This window comes from Serinus canaria, chromosome 5, assembly GCF_022539315.1.
Source record: "Serinus canaria isolate serCan28SL12 chromosome 5, serCan2020, whole genome shotgun sequence".
Taxonomy (NCBI): Eukaryota; Metazoa; Chordata; class Aves; order Passeriformes; family Fringillidae; genus Serinus; species Serinus canaria.
The window spans coordinates 33,815,276-33,842,063 of record NC_066319.1 but is presented as its reverse complement, the minus strand read 5'-3'; the positions used below and the strand labels follow the sequence as shown (position 1 = coordinate 33,842,063).

Sequence of the window (26,788 nt, the reverse complement as noted above, 5' to 3'; positions counted from 1 at the left end):
ACTTTCACATTTTCACCAAATTTCACTACTGGGTTTTTAATAAGTGTTTACTTATTTAGATGGTTATAGGGAAAAAATAGTAACTCTGCAATATTCCAGGCACTGAGAATCTAAAAAAATACATGAATAATCAAATTCTTATATTCCATTATTAGAAAGTATCATAATGGTGAGCCTATTTCCTTTTGAAAAAAAATCAGGTATATTGAAGTCCATCAACTATGTTACCACTGTTAAGAAAAATTGAAGCAGACTTCTTTTTGTTAGTAGAGAGTACCGTGCAATTTGAGGCTCATCAAAACTCATCTGACTTTTTCTTTGGGAGAACATGTAAATAGCAATGATTAAATAATTTACTTTGTATTTTGTTTAAATTCCATGTTTTATATTTCCATTTTTTATTGTAAGTGTTATGATGGACTCAGTAAGGTGGGTTTTATTGTTGATTAAACAGTAGTTCATTTGTTATAGATAAATTTACAAATAATATATTAAGACAAAAATTCCCACAAACAAAATAATTATAGTGCTTCTGTCCATGGTTTGAGGGCTTTTTTATTTCCAGTGCTTTTGTTGGCAAGAAACATGCCTTCCCAAAGCATAGTTAGAGTAGGTTCACTTTCATTGCAGCCATTTGAGCTTTAATTTGTACACATACTTTCTCTGTGACTGTCTCTCATCTAAGTAACACCCCTACATAAAACCATAAAAAGAAAAAGAACCTCTGCCCCTTTCCTTTGGTTTTGGAGACATTTTCTACCTTTTGCATGGAATCTTTATTTTTTATTAATAACTTAAAGAAAGAGAAGTAGTTGCAATCCTGTCTCTTACTCTTGACAGTATAGTAATAATAGTAATTCTTCATCTGTCTTTGTGTGACTAAGTTTCTGGGAGATCATCATCAAAGCTGCTGCTGATACATAACAAAACAAGTTTATATTCAAGGGATTGTTTGCTTTGTAAGATGACTTACCATCTTTTCTAAACCTTGAACAATGATGAGGTTTGAGTTTTTTTGATTTCCCTGCTTTCTCTCTCATATGGGAGTAATCTGTTTCTTTAGTCATAGCTACATTAAACCTGGATTGATGTAATTCAGTCTTGTCACCAAATCACAGCAGATTGTAAGCTTGTTTTCACATAACTCTGAGGAATCATACATTTCATAAGTTTTTCAGAATTTTTTAACTTGATCCATTTCAATATCTGAGTTCTAGTGAAAGCTGTCACCTCTTCAATCACAGTGAAGCAAATTGGTACATATATGGGTATGGATGTGCACACATGTGTGCATGGCTGTCCAGATGTCATACTAAAAGATGTGTTATTAACCTGAGTTCAGCTTCCTGTGAAGGCACCCTTATTTGTGTGAGTGTCCTAAGCAAGCAGTTCCAATGTTATTTTGTCTGGATGCAAACAAGAGGAGACCATCAATGCCCTGGAATCTCAACCAGCCCTTGTTTCCCCTTTCAGTTTGGGAGGTCTGGGATCATCAGGCTTTGCTTTGAGAGACACCTTTCTGCCAGTGAGGAATACGGGTACAGACTCTGTGTTAAGACCAGTTTATCCTCTCTTGAGAAACAAGGTAAAAAGGTAAAAAGAATAGGAGAGAGACAGGAACTGAAGGACAAAACTGTCCAGTTGAGATTTCTGCAACACTTCACATATCTGTGGGATGTTCTTATGTGTTGCATTTAAGATTGTACATTTTATCATTTATATGACAAAGAGCCTTTTTATGTGTTATGTTGAAGACCCTGTAAGATACTTCTAATGCATTTGATTTAAAATACGTTTTTATTTTATAAATTTCATTTTCTGAGGCTTTATGCAAATGTGCAGTGGAAGTGTTATATCCAAGAAAGAGTTTTATCAGAATTTCATGTCAGACAAGTTGCTATTTTTATTTTGCTTGGAAATAGTGTCTAAGCACAGTCCCTTTTTTACCAAGGGGTTTGCAAGATCAGTTTTTGGCTGAATCAGTCTGTGTGGTGTTCTACAGAATCCTACTCTGACAGCCAGCTGATCGTGGGTCACAAGTATGCATGTATGGGACATTGGGTTTAGTAGAGTGCTGTGCTGGGAGTTGTCAAACAAAAAGCTTAATGTAAATGAGCAGATGAGAGACTCTAGTGCAGCTTTCACTTAGTTAAGGTTTTAGCTTTGGCTTCTCTCACAGGTTTTTCCTTTTAGTATCAAAGAAATTGGCATGGTACACTGGAAAAGTACAAGGAGCTTTAATTAGTGGATGTATTGGGATTATCCTGGGCTGCTATTGCATTGTGCTTTTTAGGATTTCATATTCTCTTTAAGATTGATGTAAAAGCCCAGTGTAAAGTTTATAGAGTCATATAAATGCCAGAGATTTCTGAAAGGTACCAGTCATTCCCCAAAACATTTCGGCTGAGAAATGCTTCTTATTTTCTGAAGATGCAGAAGCACATTTAACATTTAGTGAGCATTTCTGTGAGTGCAGAAGAACTCCTACACATTGAATCAGAGTCTTTAAGAAAGCATTTTAAATTTTAATGGCAACCACATATAGATGTATGCCAGTTAGGAACAGAAATACAAACATCAGAAACATCAGGATCATTTATCCTGTTGCATCTCCTGCCATTTATTCTAATGGTTGCTTTAAAAGCTGTATCAGTTGTTCAATAAGTAAATAACATTCTCTGAGAAAAATCATGGTCTGTTGTTTGGAAGTTCTTGAAAAAATTAGTGTTGTGTCCAAGGATATTTGCCAGAAATAATATTTTAGATAGTTACCTGAAGTAGGAGTAAAAATGAGTTCTTAAAATAAAGTTATTGCAAGCCTGTTTATGTTTTATTCTTAACTTATTAGATTTCAAAAGAGTTTTTTTGTCTAGTTTCCTGTAAATTGTGTAATTCTTGGTAATGGTTTCACTTTCCCTCTTCCAAAGAACTGTAGAGAAAAAAGAAATATTCTATATTATGCCATGTAAAAAAAAAAGGCTCAAAAATGCCTCCCTCTAAACTAAACAAAAAAACTATAAAAAAACCAGATAAAGGTTTCCTTTTTTCTTGGATAGTTATACAGATAAATTTTTTTTGGTGAGTGTACAGGCAAGGTATTTTTGTGCAATTAGATTCTGCTTCTTATTTGATAAAAAAAAAGTTAAAACACACACATGCAAATTGAATTTGGATTCTAATATGAGGGGACAGAAATGACATTGCACTTGCTGAAAAGTAATTTGAGGCCCTTAAGGGAAAAAAAAAAAAGATTGTAGAAACATCAGCATGATTTTAGATTTTTTTTTTTTCCAATTTATAGCTACATGCAAATTTCTTCTGTGGATTTCATTATAATTGAACATACATAAAAGCATTTTTCTGAGTTTATTTAATGTACAGGGATAATGATCACCTATTCTAGATTCAGTTAATTATCTGTGTCAAAATGGTTCTTCTCTTGTGTACGTTTTGTATCTTCATATATGAAAGGCAGTGTGCAGTACATGACCCTAGCACCTACCTAATTAAGTTGTAAATAATTTTTAACAAAAGAATAATTTTGTATTGTTTATGCTTACAGAACATAAATAAGGGAAGTGAGTTTTGGTAGTTTGATTTTCTTTGACAGTTGTTTCAAAAATTACTCTGCATTTTAAATACATATTTTGAAAATCATATGACAAAAACTTTATATATAGATGGCTGAGATTTGTTCACAGAAATGTGAAAAAAGGATTGGATACAACTGTTAACTGAAAATTATAAGCAATATGGCACTTTAATTCATACACTAGAGAGCCTAAAAGCTCTTAAAAAGACATAAATTTCACCAGTGTTAGTGATTTGTAGGTTTATTTTTGCTGTACAGGTTGGTCATGTAGCTGGCAGTTTTTCTTTTGCATAATTCTTATAAATTATTGTACTCTAGTATCTGAGTGAGAAGCTATCACAGTTTGAAGCAATATGACAATTTTGCTTTAAAAAGATTAAGACGATTCAAAACTGTATAGGTGTACAATTTCTCTGCATTTTATAACTTCTAACTTTTTTGTGCTTGTGACTATCAAAGCAAATGTGCAATTTCAAACTTTAACTCTGTGCGAGATGAGTTGTCGCACAACTTTATTTTTTCACGGAACAGCGATTTCTGCTGCTGCATCCTCCTTTATTCACACTGAAATGCAGCATGTTTGGTCTGAGGTATTGCATACGGCATATTTTTATTATGCAGCACCTTCTAAGATAATAACACAGCTTTCAAAACGCCCTTCAGTCACTTAGCGTCAAGTCTACCGCAATCCCTGTTTAGCGCGGAGTGTTTTCCATCCAGGTGTTGTGACAGGAGCTGTCCCTGCTGAGCGCTCTGTGGATGAGCTCGGTGCCTGGCCGGTAACCCGAGCTGGGTCTGGTTTCCCTGTGTTGGCTGCAGAGGCAGAGAACACTTGCATCAGCTGCATTGATCAGCCCACCTCGCCTCGCATCGTTTAGGAGCCAATTAATCCAGCCTTGTAAAGACTCCCCGGAGCATTTCCTTGGAGCTGGATTGCTTTACGCGGAAACCGCAGGCGGTGGTTGCAAAAGGGGAGGGAGCCAAGGAGGAAAAAGAAAAAAGGCATTAAGAAAGCTTTGTCTAGAAACCGAGTTTCATTTGCTGTGGTGACTTTCACTCGTGCCAAACTCCCTTTTCTGAGAAAGCTTTTGGAAAAGAAAATTAGCTGTATTTTGAAGCTGATTTGTAGAAACGATGCTGTAAGAGGTCACAAAAATATTTTTAAAAGCTCCCTCTTGAGAAATATGCCTTTGATTGGGAGACTTTTAAAACTTTCTGTTAAGAGTGTAAACATTCTAATTTTATATTAAGGGTTAATAATCTGACATATTTTGACATATTGGTTGACATGTTTTAATTAAAATTTTAATATTTTAAAATAATGTATTTTGACAGAGGCACACTTTTTTTTTTTTTTTGGTCTTATTCTGTCTTTTTTTGCTCTAGCACTTCTACCAGTATTGAATTTCAGTATTGCCTGATACTTTAGATAAAAATGAGATTTTAGGTATATGTGAATATGTTATCTTAAGAGTAGGCAAGGCTCTTAGTGTGCTTCTTCATCTTTAAGTAATAAAATATTTAATATTAGAGATCATTCACAGAAGCAGGTGAAGAGTATAAACTAATAAAACCTAATTTTTTTCTTGGAACTTCCTAAGGTTACCGCACTGTTCTCTGTTAAAGTCTATGGTGCACTCTTGTAAGGAGCATATCTTAAGATGATAAAAGCTGATAAATTTTATGTTTTATATAAACATGAAATTGAAAGGAAAGGAATTCTATGGAGAAGGTTGCTTACCACTCTGGTACACTAACCTGTGTGAGTCCATGCAGGTTGTACAGTGGAAATGAGGCCAACCAACATGTGGTGAATTTCAGAAATTGCTGCAAACTTGTTGATATTTGCCACATCATTACATTGTTATTTTCATTTTCTTAGGTAGAGTGAATGAATTTTATGTGAGAAAAGATTAGTTTGTGACCTTATATCAATAGTATTTACTCGGAGTATATCAATGAAAAATATTTTTTTTTTTTTTTTGTGCTAATTCCATGGCTCAGATTTGTTATTTTGCTCCCGCTCTCCATAGTCTTGAAGCAAAATATGGACTGACATTACATAGAAATATGTATCTGGCTTATCTTTGCAACACAATCAGTATTGTGGTACTACTATATTTTTAGGAATACACCAATATCTTGATAGTTCATTTTATAGTTGTCTTCTGTTAATAGAACTTTTCTACTCATATTTGAAGACAACAGTGAGGTGATGAATATAAAAAATTTGTGTATGTTGGAAGTGTAAAGAATATGTTTTTGAAAGTATGGATTATGTGGAATTTTAAGGCAGTTTTACTTGAGTGTGTAGGTTGGTATTCCTGCAGAAGGAAATTGGAAGCTACAATATTCCTTTATAAGTTTGTTTTGAGGGATTTGGGGAGTTTTTTTCCAACTCCTGTCAGATCCTGTTTTTCAAGTCAAAACTGATTGTCTGGATCCTATTTAAGTGGTTTGATATGTGGAATACAGAACATGGGTTGTTTCAGTGAAATGTTATACTCTTGCCTTTAGGATTGGTACTGGGAAGTTTTATATTTGTTTAGTGAGAAGGTATCAAACTATAACCCAATATGTAAAATAGCCCTTTTTTTGCTAGAAAGTAATATAAAATCATCTAAAACCAGTCTCATCAAAAAAAAAATAAATCAAAGAACTATTTTTCAACAGTTCTGCATCCATCTTCAGCCATCCTGTAGATGTTTTTAAATAAGAAAACATTAGATAAGAACTGGTGTTGATTTTTTGTAGCACAAACGGAACTCTTTCATTTTGGAAGAGTGTTCTGACTGATGTTATCCAGGCTGACTTGGAAAGTCAGTGATTGTGGGATCTACACCAATAGTTGTGTGCAATGCCCTCACATCATCAGTTTGTTATCTTTCAGAAATCTCTCATCTGTGCGCTTAGGGAGGCATTGCTCATTGGTTTTGCAGCATTGCCTTTGAGTGCCCTAACAGAAGCAGTTTGTGGGACCTTGGAGGATCCACACCACTCAGGTGACACCATTCTCCATCCATGCCCACCATTCAGATGACTGTTGGTATTTGCAGGTACTACGGAGCGGGTGTGTCTGATCCAGGGAACAGTGGAAGCACTAAATGCAGTTCATGGCTTCATCGCAGAGAAGATTCGAGAAATGCCTCAGAACGTGGCCAAGACAGAGCCTGTCAGCATCCTACAGCCTCAGACCACTGTTAATCCAGACCGCATCAAACAAGTGAGTTTTTGCTTGGGAATAGAGAGTCACAGCTGCTCCTTAGAAGTCTTAAAGCTTTAGTGCTGGAAGGGGTAAACGTAACATGTTCTTTAAGAAAATGTGATTTTAGACTTTATTAACTTGCTGGTACTCTTTTTTTAACTTGTACTTACATGTTCTGTGTTTCTCTCAGTTCTTTTAGACAGTGTTTTATAAATTCCAATGCCTTGCTCTAATGTGGATTTTTTCATAAACTTTTCTTTACTGTATAAGGTGATAATAGACCTCTAGGTCTTAGTTAAAGATCGCTGAATTTTAATATTAAATGGTGAACCCTCTGTAAATCTTAAGTGTTACTAAAAATCACAATCAACTGAATGTTCTCTACATTTATGTATATAAATAAAAGAAAAAAGGCAACTTCTTTTTTAGACCCTAAATTAGATAATTTAAAAACTTAACCTGTAAAAACTTGAAAACATAGGATAATTTACTTGGGAAGTTTTTTAAAATTTCATTTTATGTTGTTTTTGAGCATCTTTTTTGCCTATTTTTTACTGGCTTCATTCAAAATCTTTGCGTACTGCAAAAACTATTTGCAAGCTATTATTGCCCTAGTTCTTTATTCTTTGATTTTCCATACAAATTTTAATTTTAAAGAAAAATGCTCTGTAAGGAGAATGGGAAATATGCCTCATACAGGATTTAAAGTTATTAATAAATTTTTTTCTTGTCTCTCCATCCTGTAGAAGAAAGATTTTAGTTTCTCATCTATCCTATGTGGGAAAAGATAGTTTTGTCCTTCTATGCTAGTGAGGTTCAGTTTCCTATAATTTCGTAACTGTGTGCAATTATTTTACTTTGTATAAAGTGACATACACAGAGTGCTTATATAAAGATGTTTTTTATCAGGATGGGCTTGCAACAGACTGCTTTAGATGGATAAAACTGTGCATAAACCATTTATATGATTTCTAATATTTACTACGCTTTCTTTTTTTTTCTGTATGCAGTAATTTTGCGTACAAATTTCTCTAGATAATTTATTAGAAAATACGTAAAAGAAAGCCCCCAATTTTATAAGATTAGTTTCTCAATTATTAGACATGAAAATGGTTATGCCTGAAAGATAGAGAAAGATCTGAAATTGATCTATATTTTGAGTGGCTTTTCTGCTGATAAAATACTGGATTTTATGCCAATATTTCTTAAACCAGTGGGAAATGAGTGTTTTCTATTACAATAAAAATTATTTTACCCTTTTGAAATGAAAAGAAGCTATTTTTTTAGGTAAGTCAGTAAGATCCTGAGAAAAACTAGGTTACAGAGCTTTTTAGTGAAATGCCTAAATAATTACTCTCTTGTGTCTGAAGATGATATATCTTGTTGTCCACACTATTTCTTTAGAAAATGTATTTGCAAAGTTGTTGAGGTCGTTTTTCTTTTATTCTAGGGGCTTGTTTTTTGATTGGTTGGTTGGTTTGGTTTGGTTCTTTGTTTAATTGTTGCTGGATTTTTTCCTTTTTAAGTTTTTTTCCTCTTTTTTGAAAGCTCGTTTAGTTTGGGGTTCCTTGGTTTGAAATTTTAAGCTCACTTTAATTCTGGAGGGATGGATTAGTGAATGCAGTCATTGCTAATGAAGCTAAGACAGACTAAAGTACTATGTATACTAGCTTTGCATCTTAAAATAGAAATATATTGCTTGTATACATACAGGTGCATAATATAACGCCAGATATTTGGGGATATGCATATGCATATGTTTAACAATTTTAACCACAATGAATTGCTTAAATTCTCTTTTAATGAGGCAATATCTGTTCATGATAAATTAATACACTATAATTTTTGACTCAATCTAAAATTGATTCAAACCTAAAATCCATTATTTTTACCAAGAGATGAAATTGTTAGCTTAGTTCTTAGGTAGAATTTGGAGTGAATTAATCTGTCCTTCAGTATCAGAATATACTGTACCTTAATGAAAGATATACTACCTTGATTTAAAAATTTAAGTGAATAATATTTTATAACAGGTTGCCGTGATTTAGAACTCCAATGTTCTTATTTTCTTGAGAGTATAAACATGACAATTCTACTAAAATTATCAGTAAAATTTTAATGCTAGTAATTTTGATTTTTTTTTAAAAAGCTTTATTCTTTGTAATTTCTTCCTTTGTGCAAAACTTTACAGGGTTCTTCTAGTCTTAGAATGTTACCGAAGAACACTGGCACACAAAGTATTACATTGCAGATTGAAGAAAATTTAAAGTTGATCTGAAATAAAAAATAATATGCTTTCATTTAGGAACTCTGAAAAATTTTCAGTCAAAAAGAAGATGTAGTTATCTCCCCATGAATAAAGATTCCAGTAGTTGAAGTCTTGCAAAGCCACTCATGTCTGTATGAGCATGGAGCTCTCATTTCTCTGTTGGAATTTCTCTGTCTTGGGCTGCTTTATCAACACTCACCCTAGGGAAGGGAGCTAAGAAAGAAAATATTTCTGGTTATACATTCAATGAAGAAAGACAGTAGGTAAAGCCTTTGCTGGCTACTTGAACTTCAGCACTTTCTGTCTTCTGGAAAGGCAGGGGGCACAGAGAGACTGACTCTGGCCTGGAATCTCTCCTTGCTAATGGAAATCACTGTCTGAACGTTCTGTCCCTTTAACTTCAGCTTTTTTAGCTGCAGAAGATTTGAAAACAAATCTATGTGCTTCCTTTTGAGCCTTCTCCAGTTTGTTTTTTGTCTCTCCTAATCCTTTGGACTTATCAGTAGATACCAGGGAGTTCTCTTCTCCAAGTAGTTCTGGTAGATGTTCAATTGACAAATGTTTGTACCTTTTATATCTACACAACATAGACAATATCCGTGGATGTCAGCCATCTGCTTTTTCTATAAGTATCAATAAATAATAAGCAACTGGTACCTGTGCCCTTTTTCTTTCCAGAAACTGCTATGAGCATTTAGACTCCTTTTTCTCTCTATTAATTAGTGTCATACAAACTCTTTCAAACTATATCATAACTCACAGGAACAAAAACATGTTTTTGTAAGACATCATGAGCCTGAGCTGTTAAGTCTTTGTAATCAGCATCCAAAGATTTAAATTTCACCTCTAAATTGATAGCAACTCTTATGAACAATGTAAAAGGCTTCTTAAATTGGTTTTATCACCTACTTCAGAAATTATGATAACTTTTTTATTGGCTAGTTGAATTTTTCTTCCAGCTTTCAGTTGTACCAAGTAGCAGATGTTGTAGCAGCCTGTCCAGGAAGCACATGGAAACAGAGATGGCTATTGCTGAACTGTGCATTTTATGGAAGGAAAGAGGACCTGTCTCAAAGATAACTTTGCTTCAAGCAGGAGTTTGCACTGTTTGGCCTTCTGAGATCCCTTCCTACCCGAATGATTCTTTGATTCTATGAAATGTTTAAGTCTTTTAAGACATAGAGAAGGATTTAGAATTTACTCCTCATAAATCAAGGAAGAAAACTTTAATGTATAAACATTCATGTATAGAACTTCCAGTCAAGGCTTACACTGGAACCAGTTTCACTTCAGCTTTTTCGATAGATAATTAATGTCTCATGAGTTAGACTTCTGTTCATGAATCATGGTCCCAGTTGTTTTATTCAAAATCTACAAAAGTTATTTGCTGAACTCAGATTTGTAATTTCATGTTCCTCTATTGAAAACTACTGCTTTAACTCCAGAAAAGAAAACTTAATAATTTTTAAATAAAACCTTTTTCTTTCAAATGCATATGTAGCACCAGAGTTTAAGAATACACAGCTGAAAATATTGGCTTAAATGGAGGAGAGGGTTGTGGTTTGAATTATGAGTTTTTCAGGCTATAAAGGCTCAGTAGACTTCATAGAATCATGGAATGATTTTAGTTGGAAGGCAAATTAAAGATCATTTAGATCCAACCCCAGTGCCAGCAACCCTAGACCGGGTTGCCTTTGCCAACCTGGCTTTGAACAGTTCCAAGTAGGGATCATCCACAGATTCTCTGGTCAACCTCTTCTAGTGCCTCACCATCATAACAGTAAGGCTTCCTCCTAATATCTAATCTGGGTCTACCTGTTCCAGTTAAAAAACCTCATCCCTTGTCCAGTCACTATGCTACCTGATAAAAAGTCTGTCCCAATCTTTCCTAGAGGCCCCCTTTAAGTGATGAAAGTCTGCTCTAAGGTCTCCAAAAGCTTTCCTGTCTCTAGAAGAAGCAATGCCAATTCTCTTAGCTTGTCTTCACAGGAGAGGTGCTCCAATCACTGATCATCTTTGTGGACCTATTCTGGATCTTTTCCAGCGGATCCAGATGTCTCTCCTATCTTGAGAGCCTCAGAGGTAGGTGCAGCACTGCAGGTGGAGTTCTCACTAGAGCAGAGGGACAGAATCCCTCCTCATCCTCCTAGACACACTTCTAGTGCAGCTAGGGTGCAGTTTGCTTTCTGGCCTGCACGTGCACATTGCTGGATTGTATTCAGTTCTTAATCCTCCAATACATCCAGATTCTTCCTTCCTGAAGAAACTTTCATTGGTTTCTTAAATAGCCTATCCTTTCTGTGAAGCCTTTCATTTCTTCATCGTCCATTGAAGAAAAAAAGTCTGTCACCTAGAGGAATCTTACTAGGCTGTGGAATATGAGAAAATTAAAGTTTTCATTTAAACAAAAAATAAGCAGCTTCATAGATCACAGTGTTTTTTCATCTAGTTAAAAACTTCTCATGAACATCTTTCACTTGTAAACAGAGGTGAAAAATCACACCAGTTTCATCCTGCAATGTATAGTAAGTTATGCAGGGGTCTTCATAAGTTGCAAGAACCAGAAAAAGCTATTTAGTTCTGTATGTTGAATCCATTGGCAAAAGCTTAGTATTCCATAAAAAACATGTGTACTTTATCCTGTCCTTCATATGCTTAATTCTGCTGGCAGATCACTAGTTTTATTTTCTGTTTTATTTCAGAAGTGTTGAATGCAATCTCAGTATTTCTGCAAAACTTTGTCTATGAATGCAATCAACTTTTTAGCCTTTTATTAACTCTTCTGTGCTTCAAAAGTGGAATGAGAATAGAATATTTTATTAGGGGATGAACCGCAGCATTTAACTTCACATAAATTTTCAGTAGTGTTTTGTTTCCTCAGAAAATTCTTACGTTCTCTCATACCTTCTGATAGCTTTGCAGTTTTGATGTATCTTTCTGTATCTCAAAGTATCCCTGAATGAAGAGGTAACCTTCTCTTCTAGAATGAATCTTAAACCCGTATCTTATAGGATTTCTCATGGCTGTGCCTAGTTACATTCTTCAGTTTACTGTTATTCCTGTGTAACAGCACCAAATCTTGTAGTAGTTCTCTGTTACTGTGACAAGTTTTGATGAACTCATTCTTTTTTGTCCCTTTTACTGTAATAGTAATTCTAAATTGTTCCTTTCATCCTGAGTTGCTCTGCTGATCCTAATGGAACCTGGTGGTTTGCTTCAAGCTTCTTATCCCTTCATGTCTTTGACAAAACACAAGATAATCTTTCTTCATGATCATACTTGACCATACTTATTTCCTTTCTCAAAGTCAGGTTCCCAAGAGCTCATAAATACAGATGAGTTACCTCTTAGTCTTTTTGTATTTCCCTATGCCCTGTCTCTTCTTCCACTCCAAAGCAAAACCAAATGCAAAGAGACTGAAATATAATCAAAATTTACTTTATTTGTTCTTTAGAGAAATGAAAAGGTAGGAAAAAAATAGGTCACTGAAGTCATCAAAGTAGCCTTTTTACAGTCTGAATTGTAAGCAAATTACTAATTCTTGATTATCTCTTTATCCAAATTATATTTTTGAAATATGTTATATATCTATATAGTCATCTCCAAGATAAGAATCTTTTGGCAGAGTTACAGATTAAAGGAGATCACAGCAGATGTGAAGAAGACTGTTTAGCAAAGCAGCAGTCTGTTATCTCTGGTAGTGTTGAAAGTCTAGTAAGTCAGTCTTGTAGGTTGTGCAGAACAGTGGGACCTCGCAGTTCTCTCTGTTTCTCATTTTAACTGCAGAATGTCTTAATACAATTTTTTTCAAAGATAACTCCTTTTCCTAAAGTGCATTAAAATATTGACTTAAGCAAATTAGTTTTATCACAGTAATTTCAGTGATTAAAAGCACTAATATTAATATATGCAGGACTGAAACTCAGTATTAGGTTAGTCGTAACAGTTATTTATTGCAGGTAATGTTAGTACCAAGATCTCCTTTGTTTGGCAAGCTTTGTAGCGAGAAACTAGAAAATGGCAAGCTGTAAATACAGTCTCACCTTCACATTTAAATGTTTTTTCTGTGCTTTCATGTCTGTAACCCTCTTTCAAATTATATTGCATTTTCTGCCTTTTCTTTCTAGTCCGAAATGTATAAATATACTAGTAAGTACTGAGAGTTAATTGTCTCAGTACAGTTTTAATATTTATTACCCATGGCGTTAAGTATTGAAATTTCTGTACTTTAAATATGTATATGAGGATGTCATAGTAATCAAAAGAGGACTCAGAGACCTTTTGAAACACCATGCAGATGGACTGTATGTAACTATATTGCCATGGTACAGCTATATCCTCACTCTGTTAATCAAAAAATATCAAGAATAGAAGTGTGATGATTTGACCATATTTGTGCACACCCTTTAGTGTGTTGTGCTCCCTGAGAGAAGTCTCTCACAGTATAGTCAGTGCTTGAGCACAAAAGAGTAATAGTATTTTCTTGGACTTTCAGGAGATGCTACAACTCAAATATGACTAAAACAGAGTTTTATTTCTAAAATTTGGCTCCTTTTTAAATACTTAAAATCTGTTTTCACAAATACATGTTCTAGAAGAGTAAAGTCAGAACAAAAACACTGTAACCTGTAACTCATTAATTATCTCATAAGCAGTAGGAAAGGTAATAGTATTTAAGAAAACAGAAGTTTAATTTCATCACAGATTAGATGATACTATTCAAGAAGTAAATAAAAAATCTTAAAAAACACCGTGCAAGTTTTAGAAGTGGTATTCAACCTGCAATTTCAGGAAATCCTCAATTACCATAGGAACCTGTTTATACATCTTATTGTCAGAACCCTAACTACTAAATTTGAGTGCTTGCCTAATGCAAAAGATTTGCCAATTTAAAAGCAAAACCCCAAAACATTCCATGCTGCATAATAAGTCAGAATATTGAGTTCTATCCAACTTTCTTTAAGGAGCAATTTTGCTGAAAAGTTTCTTCAAAGCAATTGAGACTGTATAATACTTATCAACTAGTGAAAATTCAATACAAACTACAAGTGCCTGTTTCTGGTGGGGACTTTTTAATGTTTGAAAAATCACTTTGTGTTATTTTGATATGAGAGAAATAAATAGATGTATCTTCAGAATCATATGGAAGCTTGAAAAGAGATTAATTCTTACAAAACACTCTCAATTCTTTTATATATGTATGTGTGTGTGTATACATATATATACATATAAAATTAAAAGTAGTTATGTCAGTAAACAGTGTAAATGAGATCAAGCCTCAAATACAAACAAGCTGATATACAAAGGAAAAAGGGGCCAAAAACAAAAAATAATTATATTCAGTATTTAGCCTTTTTTTTAATAAAAGGTGTTTCTCATAGTTGATTCTTGTTCATTAATACAGTCTTTGCTTTTAAATTTATTAATCTCTTTTTTTCCATTGTATTTTAAGCAGTCTTTTTGCTAAAATAAATAATGAAATGCTTCTACTTAGTAGATGTTATAGTTCAACAGTCACCTGAGATGATTATCATCATTCCTTTTTTCATCACGGCCATATATTTCTGGTGCTTTAGGAAGATTGATATGAATTGAAGTGTGAAATGTTTCCAGTTTCTTAAATCATCTGTGGTATTGGTGATTGTCATTATCCAGTGTTGAAGTGTTCTACATATATCCCTATAAATCCTCTAGTTAAGTTTGATAACCACTGTGAAGAAAAAATTATTTTTCTTTTTAATAAGCAACCTAGCATACCAAACCAACATACAGTACCATATGTGCTAGTTAGCAGTGTTGATAACACAAACTATCAGTTTTCTGAAATATTTTAGTCAAAATATATATATTTTTTTTCTTTTGGGGATTTCAGGATGGAAGTTTAATACTTAGCTATAATAAAGAAAACCTATTGGGACAATAAACAATTTTCCTTTTTTTTTGTTTGGGATTTTTTTTTTTGTTTTGGGTCTTTTTTTTGTATTTTTTGATTAGTCTTAAATGATAAAAATCAGTTGATTGCAATTTCAGACTTTGGTAAGAGAAATACTGCATCAACTCACTAAAATCAAAAGTATTATTCTATATCTGAACAAGCTGAGCTGTGTACCACTGTGGAATTGGACACATCTTATACTAAATAATTCTAGCCCCTTGCAAATGGACCCCTCATGATGGTCCCATGTTTGGTACATAAAGAATCCTTTGTAACTGCCCTGATTTTTGCCATGTGGGTGCCTGCTGACCAATAGCAGTTTGCCAAGCTCTATATTTTTTAAAATAGATGATAGCATTACCTACGTAACCATCGTGAAAGAGTCCCAGTTGATCCTTAAACTGTTTTTATTTGTTTTTGTTGATTTACAATGAGCAACGAGTTGGAAGCACAAAATAGGGATCTGTTTCTCAAGGTTTTATTTTTCCTGTTTTGACTGCCTGTTTATGTACAAACTATGAAAAATGGATCTTCATACTGTTTAATATACATCTAAAATATTTGTGTGTGCATATGTACAAGCCCATATTTTTCTAATACACAACTTTATGCATTCACAGTGTCCCAGCTTTCTCATATGCAATAAGAGTTTTAGTGCAAAAGTATGTATACCTATTTTATGAGGGACTGTCAATGATTGTAAGTAACAGAACTGCTGAAAGTGTGAAATTTTGCTTTATTTATTTCTAAATAGTTTTGGTTAGTAGCTATATGAGGATATGATAAATTCCATTGTATAGCACTTTAACACTTATTTCTTGACATAAAAATAGTGTGATTTTTGATATATTATAATATTTATATATTGCAAAGATGTCACAAACATGCTTTGAATAAGTATTGTATGTTATGTTTTGAAAATTGGAATTTTACTTTTTTATTACTTTTATAAAAAGAATAGAAGAGTTTTTCTGTCACAATCTAATACTTTTAAAAGAGAAATGTGTAATACAATTTTTAAACAGAGCAGTGCTTTTTTAATATGTTCAAGAATTAATGTTAAGCATATGTATATTATTTAGAAAAGATGATCAATAAATATGACTCCTAATTCTTTTTTGTGTTTATTTTGAACACAGAACTATAATAAGCTGTTGACCTTTGCTCAACTAAATGAACGTTTTTAACGCTAATCATAAATATTTTGTAGGTATTTGTTATGAAGGTATTAGTTGCATGTTCATCCATCATGAGATTGATGCTTACATTTTTTCACCTGCTTCTAGATTAAAAAAGATCAATGACTATTTTAGCAGTTAGAATATTGCCAGAAACTCGGTAGCCTCAGCCTAACTGTTGTAAGGTATGGAACACAGTTTGCTGGCTCTAAGTCCTTACTGTAGAATGGTGCTTTATAGAGTGCCAGAGTAAATGTCTCTTAACTTCTTTCAGTCATTGGCCCTGTTTGCTCATAGACTGATAACTGTTTCTAGTGTGCTCATTGAACTTGCTGGAATTTTTGTTTACTTATAGTCTTCATTTTCCCCAAGAGGAGGAGAGAGGAAAGAATATATTCCTCATGTGGTCAGCATATTTTTGAGTATTTATGTGAGTTCACCATCTTGATTTCAAGTCATGAATTTGTTTTTACATGCATAAGCATGCATATTTACATGCATTATTTATCCAATTGACTTTAAATTCCATTAAGTTCCAATGAGTAGGAGAAAGATTTTTGTCTTAGGCATTTTTTATTTCTTTTAATTTTCTAGTTATGTTATTTTGTTGGTTTATTTATTTTTTTAACTGTTTGGTCTAAGGCTTGTAAAGGTTGATTTGCTCCTGAACTGCTTTGTTCCCAGACATTGCCATCTTCCCCAACTACCACCAAGTCCTCTCCATCTGATCCCATGACCACCTCCAGAGCCAATCAGGTACAGTATCATCCTACCATCTACACCATACTTTTCACGGGTGACAAGCTTGCAAACTGGAGAAAAAGATATGGTGGGTTAAGGATTTTTTCGTTCATTCACATATATACACCCATAACCATAGATATCTAACTCTTGTTAGAAATTGGTAAAGTAAATGGAAAGTATTTTGCTTCTTTTTAATTTATTTTGGTGGGCTTCGTTAAGATCTCAGGTGAAAGCAAAGTATCTTTTAAAATAGTTGGGTTGGTTTTTTTTCTTCCATTTGATAAATTGCAAGGATACAAAACTGGTGTGTTTGTAGACAGAGTGACTCTTGGTTTATATATGTTTGTGTATATATGCACACACGTATTTACTTCCTGGGTTAGTTTTAAATTATAATAGAATTACCCCTAAACCCATGCTTAAATAGCTGGAATTCAACCCAGCAATGGCAAACAGACTTCTTTATTGCAGAGTTTTCAAATGTGTTTGTGGACAGTAACATAGGGGCATTATTTAAATATAAAAGTATTTTAAATGAAAATTTTTTGATGAAGAATGAAGTAAAATTAAATCTCTCTAAAAACATGCTAAACACATCTAAGTAAGTTTAATTCATATCATATTTTTAAATGCATAAACTTTTCTTTTAGCAGCATGTTAATTCTGCTCATCTATTTTTATTTTAACTGGAAAAGTCCACGTCCAGTTGGTTGTGTCCACAAATTACCATATTATCTTCATCTTCCCTATAAATTTTGTAAAAAATTGCTACATACCATGCTTTTTAGAACTTATTCATGCTTTAAAAATACCTTATTTGTTTTTGATGTACTGTTAAACTTAATGTACTTTGTGTTCACATAATGTAAGTATTTAGTATATGCTAAGAGTTCCCACAGTCTGTTTCAGTTAGCTGAATGTTGCTATCAGATCTTGCATAAATAACATCAAATATGAGAAAAGTTTACTTCACAAGCTAATTTCTCCTGAAAGTTAACACTGTTATTAATTACTGATTCTCTGATATTTTTTGAACTGCTTAGAACTTGCTGGTGTATGAACAAACAATTTCACATGAACGGAAGCGTATTAAAGTATTTTACCTTTGATCAGCACATGACATTTATTGAAGGGGGTGTCAAATACAGAAAGTAATGGAATTTAGAAAGCAATTGTATAGCTAGAGAAACTACTAAGAAAAATATAGGTTGTGATATCCTTGACTTCAACTTGAAAGCCTTCTTCATCAACCTGCTTCCATTCCAGCAACAGTTACTTGGCTTCATCATCATTAAATGACAAAGATGAAATCTTTGCCAACACCTAGAGATGTTTTATGAGCTCTGTTCAGCTTTTATTCTCTCTCTCTTAATTTTAGTATTTTGTTTATTTTAATTACAAGGTTTTGAAAATGAGTGCAGAGATTGTTTTTTAAAGGGTTTTAAAAAACTATTTTTCTTTTCTTTCACACTTTTTTTTTTAATTATAAGTATATCCTGATGATCGTTATTTAGAGAAAAAGGAAGAAGTGCTTTTATTTACAGGATATACAATTTGAGCATGTTAATTAGCATAAGAGAAGCACCTACTTTGCATCTGTTCTATGAATTTTATGTTATCAGAATTATAGCGTAGTGTATAAACTTTAAATGACCTTTCAATAGCTAAAAATACTTATGTTTATAGAAAGTTGTTCTGTGAGAATATTGTCAAGTAATATAGCTACATTCACAAGCTAAGTAAGGTGTATGCTTCGTGTCCTGCCTATATCCCAAATTACATATTTGAATGCATTTTATTCATAACCTGTGTTCAATATGAGTAATCAAGACCTTTTTTGAACAGCATCAGAACTGTATATATGAAGAAGAATAATGAGTTCCTTAATTGACTTTTCGAACTGTTTTTATTATTAACTATAGAAACTTGTACAGGTTTATGATTATTTTTATCCCTTCTCGTATTTTCTAGTGATTTCTAGCCATTCCAGCAGGAAGCCCAAAGCACATGAGAAGGCAATTAAGGCCTTTCTGTTCATTCTGGTGATAAGTGACGTCACTGGCAATTGTTCCCAGGCTGTAGTGGTGATTAGCATTCAGCACCAGGGTATCCACAAGTATCTGCACTGCGGCTCTCACATGAAATAGGTTCCAACACAATCGCCTCGAACCTGTCAGCAGCCACATGAACACCCAACAGGAGATTATCAGAGAACAACAGTAAATGTTTGTTTTGATAGATGGCTGTGTAAGATGGCTCTCAATAGAAAATAACCATTCAGCTATGGGTTTTCTCACAAGATGGTATATGAGATAACATGAGAGAGCTTAGTTAACTGGATGGATGTCAGGAAAGTCAGTGTTAAGGTGTAAGATGAATTCACAGCACACTGTTGTATGGATAAGGTAGCATATTAGCCTTAAGATCATTCAATTTTAGGTAATGTTTTAATCATGAGAAGGTGATATTTTATGTTAAAGATTAGAAAGGTGATTAAGCAAACTTTAAACAATACTTCATGCTGGGTTGCTGTTGAAGTGAGATTTTTAAGCTGGGTTGGAGGACTGCCCCATAAATCATTGCAGTTAGAGAACTGTCGAGTCTGTGCTTTGATGAGAACAGCTGATGTGAGCCTTGTGCTTTACAAGCATGTCAGTTGTGTTCCCCTGACAGAGCCTGAACAATTTCTAGACGCGCTTTTTAATACAAGAAGAAAATAGCTCTGCCAACAGAGGTCAGAGGAAGCTAGGCAGGAAATCTGGCTTGTATTAGATCTTCCTTTTAATGACTCACTTTGCCTCCATTCAGATGAGGTCATAACTCCTTTGTATGGCAGTTTCGGCTTTTGATGAATTGTTTTTGGAAAAATCCAGTGTTTGTGAACTGCTTGTTTTATGATTCTCAAGGAGAGGATAGTCTCTAAAAATGCCTTCTTTTAGTGGAAGAAAAGTTGCTTTAGAACTGTCATGTTTTGCATTATACTGAGTTGCCTTGGATGCAACAGAAACCTCTTCCCTGGAAGTGTTTTTCTCTTTAGTTCTTTGCTCCTGGAAGTTATACATCTGCCAATATTATTCTTGTAAATGTCTTGTTTATTTTTTCAGTGGAACTTCCTTGGACCTTTATTCAAAATCCATATACTGCAAACTTCCCAAGGAAGAAAGAGACAAAGAAACAATAGAATTAGAGGCAATAGAATTTCCAATAACTTTTTTTTTCTCCCTCCTGTCTGCCTGTTGCTGAAACTCACTCAATCTTTCTATACTTTTGACTAAAAGCTTCTGTGTTACACTCTCACGAGCTTGGTCAGCTTTGTTTGTAGCCAAACACTGATAGACATATAGCTACAGCAGTGAAACTGTTCTGCTGATGCCCCTGGAGCTGGCAGAATATAGCTTCACTTTTATTTACCAGCAGGAGGAAATCAATTTGACTCCTCCAAAGTACACTTCAAGAGGTAATTTCATCTCTAAAGTGATAAATAATGCACTAAACATCATATAGAACGTGCTTGCTTTTCCTCTGTAGAACCCAGTAAAGGTACAAATTTTAATTATTATTTTAACAGTTGACTTTAGATAGACTAGTATTTCTATAATTAAACTGTTTACATATTTTTATTCATTTACAAGATTATTTTTTCTTTTAATCTGCCTGTTTTACTGATGTTACTCTAATTTTAGAGGGAGAAACACATTGAGCTAAGTTTTTATTTCTTGTTTGCCTATTTGGTGTATACCTGTAAAGGACACTTGCATGTCTCCTTCTCCAGTCCTCCCTTTCTCCATGAAACTGGTACCATTGCTGACCTTTGCTATTGGCTTAAGAGAATGGAAGGGCCAAAACACACATTCACACTTATTAGTGAGTCAGAAGAGTAATGGCTGGGAGTCCTTTTTCCTTGCCTTACAATTTAGATAGGCTTAAGCTTAGCAGTAAAACAGGATTTATCATAGCAGACTTTGAGTCATTTACTAACTATATAAGCCTTTTATTTTTACTTTTTTAAAAGTGCTATTTTTTCCCATGGCATATGTATTTTTTACAGTTATACCTTCAATTTGGCTGCATTGTTATTGAACCTGAAAATCTTATTTTATCATTTAATACAACATAATATAAATTTTTTGGAGTGCAGATAGGTGTAGATTTTTTTCATTCAGTCCTCAGGTTTGCTTTTTTTTGTTTGAGCATTTCAATTTCTTGTTGCTGTGATATATGTAATAAATAATACTTTTCAGCATTTTCACATGATGGGACTGAGCCAGTTTTCTTGGAACTGACTGTACTCAGCAGGTACAGCCCAAGCATATGGCCATTAAAATCTTGGTATTTGGAATTTGTGCATTTGTCCTATATTGCCCCTTTATTTTATGGAAAGTCTCTTGCTTGCACCATGATATAATAGTACACATATAACTAGAGACTGGGAGATTAATTGATATTGTAATGATTGATGCACCCAATCTCCCTCTCTGGCTTTAAAGAACCTCCCTATCCCTGTTTGCAAAATTGCTTGCAGAAGTTTCATCTTTTCATTCCTCACAGAAAAGTAGAATCTGAAAATAAAGGCAGTCTGTAAAGCATGCTGACAGCTTTTATAGGGCTGATGAACTCATATTTGACATATAACTTCTTGTGGGAGGTGGAGGAAGAAATAGGAAAGAAAACTTTGTTTCAGTCTTCTGTTATCATTAGGACATGGATTTTAAAATATGTATATTAACCAGCTTCAAATGATATATTTTTTTTATCAGTACATTAATCTCCATGCACAAATACTGAGTTTTAATGATGATCCCAGGATACTCAATAGCCATTGTAGGTCAGTGAGATATTATCTCAATTTGCCTTTAAACTTTGATATGAGGCTTAGTTAAAATATAGTCTCTTGGATATTTTAACTGTAATATTAATCTATTTTTGTTTCCCTGATTTTAATGTCAATTTTAGGGTAGTATTGAGAAAATCTGTTTTCTTTTGAGGTCTTCCACATGTTGACTAATGCTGGATGGATCCCTTGATCTTTCCAAATCTCAGTATTCTGTATTAAAAATCAAAGTCAACATAAAATTATTTACCATTCTTATAAAAGGTGCTATAGAATTAAAAATGTAGTATAACTTTAATTGGATTACTAAGAATATTTGCTATGGTAATTATCTGAGATAGAAATTTGACCTTTTGTCAACCAATCTGATTCATCACTGATAAATATGAACATTTCATTTACATCCAGATGATGCTGTCAGTGGTCTACAACACAAACCTAATATTCTGTTTGAAAGAGGCTTTATCTAATAGACAGTGTTTTATATGGACCATGACTAAAGTATTTAGTGAACCAGCTTGTTTTAGTTTAATAAAACAGAGTTCCTTTTTCATTACAAGGTGTCTATGGTGCACTGTGGATAGCACATAATAAATAATGTTTGAGATGGTATATCCAGAAAAGGCTAGGAAGAATTACTGTCCTGTTCATGTGAGAGGATTTCAGTAGAGGTTCCAGTGGTTTAGATGTAACCTTTCCTGCTTCTATACAGCTGGAATCCTTCATTTCATGTCTAAACTCTAAGCAGAATTACCCTACCCTCCATGGACTAACTGCAGACTTTCTTCTGGTCCCCATGTTAATACATTACTCTTAATATATTTATTTTGTCCTTTAACCATTTTTCCAATGTATTTGTTTTGTCCTTTAACTATTTTTCTAGTATTTTGCAGTATCTGAACTCAGTGCTTGTTGGCATTTTTTCCTTAGGATATATATTTAAATTATATGAAATGTTTAAACAATTTTAAAAATCTTCTATGCAAAACAGTTTGAGGATTTTACTCGTCTTATTGTCTGTTTCAGTTTTTCCCCTTGGTACAAGTATGTAGGTAATAATTTGGTTCATATTCCATACTCATTTCCTTTTTTCTCTCCCACTGCAAAACAATTATAGGGGTCACTGTTTACTGTTCCTGTCTTAAATGTAGGACAAATGTCAGGGACTTTTCTGAGAAATGGGGAAAGTTTTAGATTCTCACTGCAAAGTCTCTGAAAAGTACTCGCATGTCATTCATAGGATGTCATAAATGACCTGCCAGTTTCAGTCCTGTAAGTAAAAATGTGATTCCATGTTGGTGTATCTTGTTTACAATTTTTGCTTGATAATAGTTAGGATGACTTAGTTTCCTATTTCATCTCCCCTTCAAAAAGATATATGTTCTCAGTGAAATGAACAGAATTACTATTCCCTTCTATTAAAATGGATAAATGTTTTAAATCAATATCTCCTCATGTTTTAAACTCTACCTGGTTGTTCTATTTTTTGGATGTTTTCCCCCACAGATAAAAATCCAAAGGTAAAAAACAAAACAAAACCCCCACATATAAAAGCAAAGCTTATAAAGAAAAAAAAAAAGAGAAAGTCTGTGTTAATGAAGACTTAGATGATTTAGAAAACATAAAAATCCTAGTGTGACTTTATGAAGCCTGCTTTTGATTCGAATAATTTATTTTTAAAGCATGATTGCTTCAGTTAAGATGCTGAGATCATTACTGTTTAAAGTACACTCATGACTTTCATGGGATTTATTAATTTTAAGATATTTTGTCGTCAACATGTAAAACGATAATGCTTTTTTGGATTGAATACATTCTGTTTAGACTGGTAGGATTAAAAACCATCTTGCCTTATTTTAGTTGTTTAAGAGTTCAAAATTCCTAAGAGTTCAAAAGTCCCTCACTTAATTCAAGATGTTCTTTCATCTATTGAATATTTGTAGATATGATATATAGGTTTTCATGTTTTTCCACGTCCCCATACTAAGAAAAGGTCCCATCTGCTTAGGAAAAAGGATCATTAAGCATATGAAATTTGGAGAATACACATTTTTCTCTTTGTCAAAATATGATGAAGGTTTTCAAACATCCTTTGCCAAAGACTGTTTCATTTCTCTATATTCTGTCTTCCTTTTTAAGTATAATTTCTTTATCAATACAAAATTAAAATGAATAATGTGTTATAAATTCCAAATAATACCTATGTTCACATTCCATCCCAAAAGAGCTAGAGTGAAAGTTGGCAACATATTACTCTGTGATCTAACCAAAGTTAGCTGAGACTGAGTTCTTAATACTCAGATTTAGTATGGTAGATGTATTGTTTCATTTAAAACTGCTGCTGGGTGAAAAATCCACCCATATTCTGAGGTGCACAGGCAAAGAGTCGCTGAGTGTCTTCTTCGCTGTTTGAACAATCCAGAGAAGACAGAGGAGCAGAGCAATTTCCAGAATGCAAATCTGGCTGACTGTATTGCTGTTTCTCTGTTGTTGTAATCAGTCACAAAAAGGTTTTCAATTATTTGGAATTTAATTTAGTGGCTTTAAGTAGTCCAGAATTTAAAAGATCATGGGTTGTATGACAGTTTGGAAAGAAACACTGAGCCTGTAGAGCTTACTGTTACACCAGGACAGATCCCTTACAGCAGACTGTAAAGTAGAAAAGGCAATACCATGTTTTTCTGTCAGGTGTTAGGTTGAGTGAGGTATGATTTGTCCTGGCCCTAGAAGATCCTGCTTGTTAGTTAATTGGGTTTTTTATGCTACCTGAAATATTTCCATTTACACCAGCTGTTTGTGGGTATAGTGCAGCACTATGCTTTGCTAGGCTAGGCAGACTGCTGGATGCACTGTCTGTCTGCTGCATGCTTTGAGAACTCATCAGATAGTGAGAAGTCAGATGTGAGACAAACCCACCAATTATAGTTGGTCTCTGCCTGATTTGAGTAAAAAAGGAGTGTTCTTTCTATGCAAATCATGGAAGCAGGTTGATGTATTGCACTTCAGAGAATAACACGTAGAAGGTTTTTCCTTTTCCAGAGGTTAGCTGCCACTGTTGGGACCTTTGCCTGAAGCATTGCACCTTAGATTTCAGATAGCCTGTATCAAAACAATATGTAACTGCCATCTTATTCAGTAGTATTATCCCCTAGTTTTGGGCTTGTGGATATTTTCACATTTGTTGATTTTGGGTTTGGTTTTGGATGTTTGGATTGGGTTGGTTGGTTAGTTTTCTTTTTTTTCCCTGAAAGCAAATTAGATCTCCTGCAAGTAATAGCAGATATTAAGAGGCATGGTTTGCAAACAGTGGATCAATTGCACTATTGTCCCTCTAATTCTAAGAGTTCACTGGTCTGTGACCTGCCAGTGATTTACATTTGAATCTTTGCAGCCTTGAAGATTATTAGTCTGTGGCTACAGAGGATCTGCTGCCTGTTTCATCTTCTGTTTTCCCCTGCTTCTCAAATGGCACCTCAGTGAATGCAGCCTTAGAGATCTAAGACTTGCTGGACTATTTTTCCCCCCCTTATATTATCAAACAATAATACACTTCTACATGACAAATTTATCATTCAAGTGAACTCCAAATCACATAATACCTGTGATTTGGATGGAGTTATAAAAATATGGTTGAGATTTTTATTTCTTTAAAGCTTCTGGAAGGCTGCAAATCCACTGCAGTATAAATTCTTCTTTCATATTTTTAAGTAGCATAGTACACGAACTCAGTGCTTCTCAGCTTCTTATGATTATCTTTATTGTCCACTTAACAAACTTAGAAATGCAGTGAGGATTGATTGACTTTATTCTTTAGTAGTAATTGTGATAATAAATTAACAGCTGCCCCCTACCCATGAGATACTGAAATGCAGTCTCCATGTGGGCTCTTTTACAGTGTTGCAGTCAGGGAATTAAACTGCTCTATGAAATAGATTAGACTATGATTAGTGGCATTCTACAATAAAAAGTACTGAACCAAAATACAGTACCTTAAAATCCACAGACCTGTACACATGTATAATTAGGTGATGCAGAAAAAAAGAGAAATCAAATAAAAAGATAACCATTTCCTTGCAGAAAATTTGTTCATAGGAATAAGTTTAAAATGTTTAATAAAACTAGAGCCAGTGTTATCACATCATTTTACAAACAGAAGGAAATAACAGTTGTTTGTTAAAGACATTTCACAGGCTGTATTTCACTTATATGCCAGCAATTAAGAGGCTTTTTAATAGAAATTTCTGTTTTAATTATGTCGTAAGTAAATAGATAATAAATGATACACATTACGTTACCAGAAAAGACTGATTGGCTGTCCACAATGTGTTTGTGTACTCTGATGGTTGTCTTTACTGCATCCAATTTTAAAACAAACTGCAAGTTATGCCTGCCTGACAGTAATAGGAACTCAGGTGAATCAGGGTAAGAAAAGGAGACTGCAGCTTTGATAGGATGAAATTAATGTTTTGAAATTTGAATTTAAGTGATATTAGAATAATTGTTAATGCATTTATGCATTTATTATACATATGCAAAGGATCACATTGAGTATTTGTTAAATAGAAAAAAGGGACAAATGTATTGTGAAATCAAAAAGGGTTAGTGAATCTATTGATTTCCTCACCTCCATCTCATTTTTTAGACAGCTCTTTCAATTTTTTATTTTTTCTTTTAACATTTTTCGGTATCTTTTCTCTAAAAATAAATTGCTCAGCTGTTCAAGCAGAAGAATATGTATATATTGTGCATAGTAGAGATCAGGGCAAGACTTAGATGCAAATTATTTTTCATTGTGTCTTTAACAAGTGATATTTAAATCAAATTTACTCAGATGCTGCCTTCAAATTTACTCTGTGTAAAGTATTTTTCCATGTTAATGCCCACATAGTATACATTTGTAATATGGGTATAAAATATGTAATATACATGTGTAAATACAGCCATATTTGTGCCCCACAGCCTTGGTTTGCATGAGGAGTAATTTTTTTTCCTATGTGAACATTTGTGTGAGATGTCTACGCAAAATTATTAATA

The 26,788-nt window shown here is 33.7% G+C and overlaps 1 protein-coding gene across 4 annotated transcripts in view; it reads left to right on the top strand.

The window, feature by feature from the left end:
• The window catches only part of NOVA1 (NOVA alternative splicing regulator 1), a 141,625-nt gene that overhangs the window by 99,077 nt on the left and 15,760 nt on the right, over positions 1–26,788 (top strand). For all 4 annotated transcript variants that reach the window (XM_009102402.3, XM_030240490.2, XM_050975262.1 and 1 more), the window contains 2 exons: positions 6,649–6,815; positions 16,864–16,935. In XM_009102402.3, coding sequence (XP_009100650.3) covers positions 6,649–6,815; positions 16,864–16,935 — 239 coding nt within the window. The remainder of the gene's footprint in view (positions 1–6,648; positions 6,816–16,863; positions 16,936–26,788) is intronic.